The sequence below is a fragment of the Sitophilus oryzae genome, unplaced genomic scaffold (assembly GCF_002938485.1).
Source record: "Sitophilus oryzae breed Bouriz unplaced genomic scaffold, Soryzae_2.0 scaffold_377_pilon_pilon, whole genome shotgun sequence".
Taxonomy (NCBI): domain Eukaryota; kingdom Metazoa; phylum Arthropoda; class Insecta; order Coleoptera; family Curculionidae; genus Sitophilus; species Sitophilus oryzae.
Window position 1 is genome coordinate 1,639,934 of NW_022146948.1, and position 10,222 is coordinate 1,650,155.

General features: G+C 33.6%; 1 protein-coding gene across 1 annotated transcript; it reads right to left on the minus strand.

Moving 5' to 3' along the window:
* Positions 1–7,112: 7,112 nt before the first annotated feature.
* LOC115885230 (uncharacterized protein K02A2.6-like) lies at positions 7,113–8,975 on the minus strand. Its single transcript, XM_030904067.1, has one exon. It carries the CDS (start codon positions 8,973–8,975, stop codon positions 7,113–7,115), a length of 1,863 nt encoding a protein of 620 aa, XP_030759927.1.
* Positions 8,976–10,222: the final 1,247 nt, after the last annotated feature.

Below are 10,222 nucleotides of genomic sequence, written 5' to 3' on the forward strand. Positions count from 1 at the left end.
TATAGGGTTGTATGTATTTTTTAATGCCCCAACATAAAAAAATGGCCCAAAAAGTAAAAAAATGGAGTGTGCCACCCTTATCATTTAAGGGTATAAAAAATAGATAACAACGTATTCTTACACCTACTGAATTCCATATAAAATTTCATCGAAATCCAAGTACAAATTTAATGTACAGGAAAGTTATAAAAAATTAAATGGTATACCGGGTGCGTCTCAAAAGTGGCTCACCCCTACAACTTTTTTATTTTTTCAGATAGAAAGACGAAATTTGGTATGTTAGTATGTAACATAAATAAATATAATTGGTACATAATAAATGGTATTCAATGGTTTTTGGTTACTTCTTGTTTCACTGGAAATGACTACAACTTTTGATTTTTAAATGGCACTCTCGGTATGTTTTTACTTTATTCGATAGAAAATGTCTCTCTGAATAGAATGACGACATATCATGTCAACTTTTGACTTTCTCGCATATGGTTTATTTAAAATCTTGCGGTTCATAACGATAATTTGACTCGAAATACCAAATGTGTGGTACCTATCAAATTATTCGTAAAAGATGCTTTTTCCAAATATGTTAATGAGCCACCCTCGATCCATTTGAAAAAATTCAGTTATGATTGAAAATACGATTTGGGCATCTTTAAACCGGCCAGGACAAGACACTAAAAACATTAGACCATTAAATCTATTTTTCCAAGGCCCCTTCATTAAAAATTAATGTTTTTAACATAGCCATGGCACTCTTACTCTTTTCTTAAGTGAGAATGTCAAAAGTTGACACGTGATCTCTCCAAAAAAATCCTTTATGAGTATTTCGCCACTGCACTGCAAGAAAATCTATAAAATAAAATAGTTATTTAAAAAAAAATTGTTATTTTTGTGCAGTGGCGAAATACCCATGAAGGATCTTTATGGAGAGATGAATCCGCCACATAGGTATAGACATTTTTTGACATGTGATATGTCATTCTATTCAGAATGTCATTTTCTATCGAATAAAGTAAAAAAATACCGAGGGTGCCATTTAAGAAGTCACCAAAAACAATTAAATGCGTCAATCAATCCTAATTTAGGTCATATACTACTATACCAAGTCACGTTTTTTTATCTGAAAAAATAAAAAAGTGATAGGGGTGAGCCACTTTTGAGACGCACCCGGTATAAACCAGAATACTTTAGAAAACATCTAACAGGGTATAGTTTAGTATTATATCACACATTTTGTGACGACTCGATTTAATGTATTTTTCTTTACAGTTAGCTGAGGTGAAACAGAGCTGCCGGAAAATCCTGTACAAAAGCCGCAACGGACACTCCAGAGACGAAACAGTGGCATACTCATTGGTAGACTCGCTTTTCATCCATCTTCTTCCGGTGTATCCGGCTGTCCGCTCTCCAGATGGATACAAATGACCTGTCGGATACGTCAGCGCATTTCTGTCTGCTCTCCCTCGGTATGTTGCGGTCTCGGTGACACCGTCTGAAAGGGATAAAAATCATGCTGGATAGCCAAGTGGAGAGTATTGTTTTGCGGCGTAATCTACATACTAAAATAAAATAAAAAAATCTTAAATTGAAACTGTCAACGCGATTGACATAAACTGTATGTATACGTAATATTGAATAGGATTGAATACTTCCGGAGAAATTTTATATAGTACATAATATTATGAACTTAAAATAAATTAACATTCAGTTTACAATCCCACACTGTATCTGAATACAACTTATTTAGTCATAGACAGAGGCGGTTCTAGATTTTTTCTTGGAGGGGTTTCACAGTTAACAATAAATAGAAATTTTAAAAAAAAATTTTTGATACTGTCGCATGATTTATAGGGTTGTGACTAGGGACTAGCACTGAGCAAATGCAAGATTTCCTTGGCCTTGCACTTAATAAGTAGTCTTGGTCTTGGTCTTGCGGGGTCCAGAAAAGTGGTGTTGGTCTTGCGCAACGCGACGATTTTTTTTCGTAAAATGGTATTTACTAAATTTTCTGCTTCTTGTAAAAAACGCTATGAAAGAGTAAATAAAAAAAGTGAGGAAAAAAAACTGGAAAATAATTTTTCCAAAGCAGTGTAACAAGTGAAACAGTTATAACAATTGTGTAATTTTTGAATCAAAATAAGATAATTGGCCACAACTTAACTCTATAGAAAAGTGCTATGTTGGTCCGTTAGAGGGCATCAATCAAAAATAAAGCCAAGCGTTTAATTTAAAATTTACGAATACATAATTTTGCCAACCAGATTATTACGGCATGATAAATTTTATGCGTCTACATAAACGCAGGACGATTTTATTTTTATAATTATCAAAATTAACAATTTCTAAATGAGTCAAAACCAAAAAACCTGTATAATATGATTATTTTTTATTTGTTTTTAATGTTTACTTATGTTTATTTGTTATGTCTAAAACGAAAGAGCAATAACCACAAGAAGCAATAACTTAAACCAAAGAAGCAATAACCAGATAAAAGAATAACTATTTTATTTTGTAGATTTTCTTACAGTGCAAGTGGCGAAATACCCATACGACTTTTTTGAAGAAATGATGATCCGCCATAGAGGTATAGGCATTATTTTTAATAGTAGTTATAAAAAAGAAATGATAACTAAAATACTATAAAATGAACTAATCAGATTTCCCAGTATAGCCAGTATCTTTCTAGAAAAAGTCAGTATATAAATAAATGACAGTAAATTTAATAAATCACCAGATTAACCATACACTATAATTTAGTGATATTCATAACATCTACGTATTACGTTACACGGTATTCGAAAAACAGGTGTGGTTGGTCATATTACTAATTATATTAGTTGCTTGTACCATGTATCATACTTTCTGCTTGCTTGGATACCACATATGGAAATATGGCCGAATGGGTGCTGTGATATTCTATGAAAGAGCCGTTCGAAAATATTAATTGAAACATTAGAAAACATTTCTAGTAAAATAAATAATCCTACTATATACATGCGCAATCCCTGTTTTAGAAGGAATCATTTTTTCGGGTAATAAATATTTTTTGCAATTATTGCTCAATGCTAGTCAATCCCAAAATGATATCACGTTTTATTCGTAAACTAAGTTTTTTATAAACTTTAGTATTTGGCATATTATACAGGGTTAATCAAGGGGTTGTTTTTTGCCCAGTGCAATAATTTCGTGTGTAAATTTTCCTAAAATATGATTTTACGGTCAGAACCATGTCTCCTGAGCATGTTGTGTTTCATCATATCAATACACGCCTTGATTAATTTATAAGAGCGAAATGAGCTTACCACTAAAAATTTGCAATTTTTTCGATTATCAGTTCTTTTCTGAACTTATTTTTCAATGTGACAAGGCGGCTTTGGTGATTGACAACTGCCTTGTCTGTTATCGTTACCCGGACTGTATCGTTAGCATAGAGTTAAAAATCGTTAGTCTTTAATGGTTTTTTTTCTAATTTATTATAGAGTAACCAATGCAGTGTAATATGACGTTACGACAATAGTCACCAAAACCATGTCGTCATGTTAAAAAATTACATCAAAATGTAATGATAATTTAAAAAATTGTACATTGATCAGTTCATTTCGACCTTAAAAATTAACCAAAGCATTTATTCACATGAATAAATAAACAAAAAGCTCAGGAGTCATGGTTCTGACCGTAAAATATAATTTAAGAGAATTTACAGACAAAATTATTGCACAGAGTGTTTTAAAGTTAAGGTGAAAAAACAACACCTCGATTAACCCTTTATAATCTGCCAAAACTAAAGTACCTGCCAATACAAAGTAATCTGCCAAATACTAAAGTTTGTAAAAAGTCAATATAGTTTTTTTTCTTTCTTTGGTATGAGGTATTATAATTGAATGATAGAAATTTTTTTATGCGACATTTCGCTCCAACATAGTGGGTTTTTTCAGGCACTATTCTAAAAACTTGAAGTCGTCTTGCCAGTACCAGTCTGTATAACAGCGCTTTCAGATGGCCCGTTCAGATGGACCGTACGCGCGGAGCGTCCGCGCGGTGTTTTGTCAATGTAGCTCGTCCGGACGGAGCATACGCGAACCATGTGAAATCGTTCATATAAACTTATGGTACTTGCTCGCGGACGGTCAGTCGCGGACGCTCCGCTCTATCTGAAAACGCTGTAAATGAGTGATCACTCGAAAAAAAAACTATATGGGTATAAACTAATGGTTAAAGAAAAAAGAAACAATTAAACGTTTATAAAAAGCTGAGTATATGAATAAAAGGTGATATAATTATATCCAGCTTGCTAAAAAATTCATGAAAACAGGGCTAAAAATAACAAAAATATGACACTTTAAATTTGACCAAAAATTTCTCCGTTACGTTTTTTTTGCATCTGAGTGTATATTATAATAATTATGAAATTGTACTAATAGCCATAACTAGAATACAACTGATTCAATATATATTTTAACCAAAGATTTTAACAGATTTTTTGATACATGTTTTGAATTTTAATCTTCATTATGGCAGGCTTAAAAACAAACCTTGTCATGACTATTCACCTTTTCTAACGACCACTTGCGATGCGCAACCTTTAAATCAATAAACTAGTTAGCTATATAAAGAAAACATAAATCACCCGGTCTGATGGTAAGAAAAACGATCGGGCAGTGTTAGTGGCATACGCTTTAAAAATTTTACGACTTCTGGTAGCTAAAAGGAGAAAAACGCCGCAAAGCCGTGTAAGGAAAATGTAGCGGACGGACGGCAGCGCAACACCGACAAAAAGACATTTTCCGAATAGGAAAAAAGCCTAAGCGAAAGATGGCAGTTCGACGGGGAGTCATCAGGACTAATTCGAGTCGAACAGATATAAATCTGGTGGGTTTTTAGCGCTAGCGCTCGAAAAGGGCACCGGTTGTTTTTCCAATTGTAATACGGAAGGATGGGTCCGACGTGATACGTCTGAAGAAGATCAATTTGCCTGTTTGGGAATTATTGGTGTTTGTAAGGAATTCTTTCAGATAGATCAAGAAAAAAAACAAGACGTAGACGAATCTCCGCCGCTTTACTGAATCGGGGTAATTGCAAAACCGAGGTGCTATAAGCTGAAAGCACAAAGCCATTTCTGACGGAACATTTTTTCTACGCTTCCTTAATGTCCTTTAATTATACACTATTTTTATTTTTTTTAATTATAGAAGAGGAATATATTTATGTAATATACTAGTTAATCATTTGTAATGGTGATGATAAAGCAAAGCAAGAATTTCCATTAACATACAAACTGGACAAAATTTTCTCACATTTTTGTCAGCATGAGAAAAAACAATATGGCGATTTTATTATATAACTTGGTAATATTTGAGGGTAGTTTCATCTCGTTGGAATTTGACTTTCGAAAAATCCGTTTGCCAAAAATAAGCTTTTTACGTCATGCAGTTTAAGCAGAATCGTGGTTAAGAAATTACCCAACTTTTTGGAACACCCAGTATGATTTTTTTAAAAATTTCAAAATATGTAAAAAAAACCAAATAAATTATGCTTGTCCAAGCGTTTTCCCGAAAGACTAACCGTTTTTTAAATAACAAATATTATAATATTTGAGGGGCGTCTTCACCCTTTTGGAACTTGAGATTCGAGAAACCCCTGCTTATCGAACCTATACACCCCATAGTCAATCCGTTTGCCAAAAATCGGCTTTAAACGTCAAGCAGTTTAAGTAGAATCGTGATTACTCAATGGTTATATTTTATAAAACACCCTGTATAAATTTATAAAAAATCTTAAAATATGTAAAACAACAAAATAAAATATACGTGTTTAAAAGTTTTTCCGAAAAACTGACCGGTTTTTAAATAAAAAATATTTTAATATTTGAGAGATAGTTTCACCCCCTTATAATTTGAGTTTCGAAAATCCCTTCTTATCGAACCTCTACACCCTAAAGTCAATCCGTTTTCCAAAAATCAGCTTTTTACGTCAAGCGCTTTAAGCAGCATCGTGATTAATCAATGACCAGATTTTTGAAACGCCCTGTATACATTTTTAAAAATCTTAAAATATTTAAAAAACAAAATAAAATGTACGTGTTTAAGCGTTTTTCGGAAACTTGGCCGTTTTTAAATAAGAAATAATCCTTTGAACTGGAATTTCGAAAAATCCGTTCTTATCGAACCTCTAAATTGTGATTAATGAGTGAGTCAGTCACTTACGGATTTTATATATTAGTATAGATAAGAGAATATTTTCGTTTAGTTTGAATAATAGTATTTTTGGTTAGGTTAGGGTAACTCAAACCATAAGCAGAATATCAAGTAAAAAAGAAATTCCATTAACTGAACCAGAACCGTTCTGCTTTCTAAGTGGAAACGAAATTAAAGCAGAACTTAAGAATCTGGAAGATTCCAAAATTTACGACCTAGAAAAATCAATGACTTTCCTTGATTTAAGTAAGAACAATCTTCGGATTGACAGAAGGCTTGAACAGAACACGCTAAGAAAATGTGCAGATTCAGTGGGGAAAATGGGAAAAAATAAAACGCCTTATCAATGGATGCGCCGAGGTGACCATTTGTGCCATAAACTTTGGTACGACCTAAACTAAACGTTCTCCAACCCAGTGTTAGTACATATCAATGTAAAACATCCCAAGTAGCATTTTCACGACTTGCGACCACATGTTTACTGTAGAATACGCGAAAACTCTGGGGTTTAAAATAAAATACTGTTTGCTTGCTGGCTATCGTGTATTGACTCAACTCGCCTTTCTGCATTACGTAAAGATAAACATTGTTGTTTACAGTTATTCAGAGTACATTTTTTATATAATAATAATCTCTAAACTATTGAACACTACATCCACCTTCTTCTTTTAAACAAATTGAAATACATTAACAAAATTAGCAACAAGATATAACTTCTGCAACCTATAACTAAAACGATATAACTTATTACCTAGATATATTAATTTTAACTAATTCTAATTTACAATAAACAACGAACTAGTATAACTTAATGCTAATAATAATCTCTTAGGGACTACACTATTTTGTAACAATAAAATTAAGTTAAATCACAAAATACCCACTATCCAAACAATACATTTAACTTCATTCAATAGTTCCCTAGTCATGCTCATGACTACTATCATTTTGTTCTGGTTTATTAGTGACTTTCCATTCTCCTTCAATTTTCTTTAAATGTATTATATTTCTTCGATAATCTTGACCTGTTTCATCATTCCTAATTTGAATATCCCCTCCGTTTTTATTTATTACTGTATGCGGACTTGGATTGAAGTTTGGGACAAGTTTTATTACTTTAATTAAATTTTTCACATAAACTTTGTCACCTGGCTCCAAATTAGTTTCTACTGCCTTTCGTTTTCTGTCCCCGTATTCTTTTCCTTGTTCTTTTAATATTTTGTCTCTGTCTCTAACTTCACTGTCTAAATTATTGTTTTCTAGATCGCTGATGCTAGGAATCTTGTCTCTAAAAAATCTTCGAAAAAACAATTCGGATGGAGATTTACCGGTAATACTGTGCGGTGTACTATTGTACATCATCATGTAATCGAGAAGATCCCTTTTCCAGTTTTGTTTTAAAGCACAGCTAATTTTAATTCTCTTTAGTATGTCACGATTTTGTCGTTCAACTTCGCCATTTTGTTGAGGCCAATAAGGTATAGTGTGAAATAATTCGATACCGGTTTCTTTACAATAGTTTTTAAATTCAATGCTTGTAAACTGCCTGCCATTATCAGCATTAATGCAAGATGGATACCCTAGCCTAGAGAAAATTTCTTGTAATGTACTAATCGTGCTTTGTGCTGAAATATCTTTTAATACTTTAATCTCCTTGTAACGGCTAAAATAATCGACTATGACGAATATAAACTCGTTACTTGGAAGTGGGCCTAAGAAATCAATGGCAACAACTACCCATGGCTGTGAAGGCAGTTCCCGTCGTTTCATTGGATTTGGTCTATTCGGCGCTGAAACCAACGTACATCCTTTGCAAGCCTTTACAAGTTTTTCCGCGTCGGCGTCGATTTTAGGCCACCACACTTTCGTTCGTAAACGTTTCTTCATAGCTACGATGCCAGGGTGACCTTCGTGAGCTGCTTCCATAACTTTTGGCCTAAGTTGTGATGGTATAACTATTTTGTCACCTCTTAATAGAATTCCTTCATGAAAACACAGTTCTGAACTAAATATTTTATATTGATTAATTGATTGGTCCCAAACATCTTGAAATATTGCTTCTTTTACTTTGGTGATTTCTTGGTCTTTTTCTGAAGCTCTCTTGATATCAGATAATGAAACAGCAACAGGTCTTGAATAGCTTAGTATTTGGCAAATAGAATTTTCATCAAATGATTTATTTATATTTTCTATTCTTGGCAGTCTGGATAAAACATCCGCTATATTAAATTTTCCAGGGCGGTATACTACTTTATAATTGTAACATTGTAGTCGAAGGACCCATCTCTCTATGCGCGCACACGGTTTGGCTGTTGGTTTAAATATGGCTTCTAGTGGTTTGTGATCTGTAACCAATTCAAATGTTTCTTTTCCATATAGGTACATATGGAAATGTTCCACTGACCATACCAGCGCAAGAGCTTCTTTTTCCGTCTGACAATATCTCTTCTCACAAGCTGTCAGGCTTTTATTTCCAAATGATATAATTCGAGGACCAGATTCGTCAAATTGGATAAGTACACAGCCAAGACCAACTGGACTGGCGTCAGCTATGACTTGGGTTCTGTCACCTGGATGATAATAGCCCAATGTTTTGATGCTGGATAGGGTCTCTTTTAGTTTTTTGAACGAATGTTGCTGTTCAGCCTTCCAGTAGGACTCTATGTTGGAATTTTTTCCTAATTTTAACCTAAGTATCTTCCTTAACGGGTCTGTCAGCGTTGCTAGATTAGGGGATCCATTTTCCACGTAATTTACCAACCCCAAAAAACTTTGTATCTCCATTAATAGTTTTGGGTGCTCGAAATGTGTTTATGGCTCCTATGTAGCTCTCTAGGGGTTTGATACCTACTGCTGAGAGCTGATGACCTAAAAATTCAACGCTTCTCAATCTAAACATGCATTTATCTTTATTTAGTAGGATGTTATTTTGATCTAAAGTTGTTAAAACATTATTTAATCTCATATTATGTTCTTCTAGAGTTGCTCCAAAAATTAAAATATCGTCGATGAAATTGACAACACCGTCACATTTGGCAAGTACACGTTCCAATAATTTCTGAAAATTTCTGGAGCGCAAGATATGCCAAACATCAGTCTTTTATATCGTAGTAATCCTTTGCTGCTAATAAATGTAGTAATATGACGGGAGGCTGGTGAAATTTCGATTTGATGGAATGCGTTTTTTATATCTAATTTTGAAAATATCTTTGCACCTCTAAATTTTGGTAATAACTGGTCCATCGTTGGAAGTGGATGATTTTCACGCATAATAGCTGAATTTGCTCTTCGCATGTCAAGGCAGATTCTAACCTCCCTGTCCTTAATACTGAACGATTGGAGATACCCATTTAGATGATCCTGCCACTTCCTCAATGATGTCTAAATCAATAAGTTCCTTAAGTTTCCTGTTGATTTTTTCTTCCAGTGGAATTGGTACTCGTCTATATGGCTGACTTACTGGCTGTATTGTTTCGTCAATTGGAATATCTACAACTGTGTCCTTAAATTTCGGAAATGGGCTTGTTGTGGCATTGACATTATGTAAACCAATTTTTTAGAACACCTAGCTCTATTGCCGTTCTTTTACCAAGTAGATTTTTATTTCCATTTTTTATTACATAAAATACGGCTTTAATAGGCTGATTTCCAACATCAATAAATGCTTCAAAAGATCCCACGACAGTCAAGGGTGCCTTACTGGCATTGGCTAAAATATTTTGTCTGGATTTTTACCTGGTTATGGACTTGAACTCTCTCACGTTTTAAATATTGCCAGGCATCTAGGCTCAGTAAATTACATTTACTGCCTGAGTCAATGAGCATATCAATGTTCACTCCACCAATTTTGCATGATAGTGTGTCGTCTTGATCGATATGGAACACATAGTCGCCTTCATCTTCGGAGTTTTCTTCAATGGCATGTGCGTTCGACATTTTCGCTTTTTTTTTTTTTTTTTTTTTTTGTTATAACTTTGTTACCTAGTTATGATACATTTACAGTATACATATTATTTAATTAATTTACATTT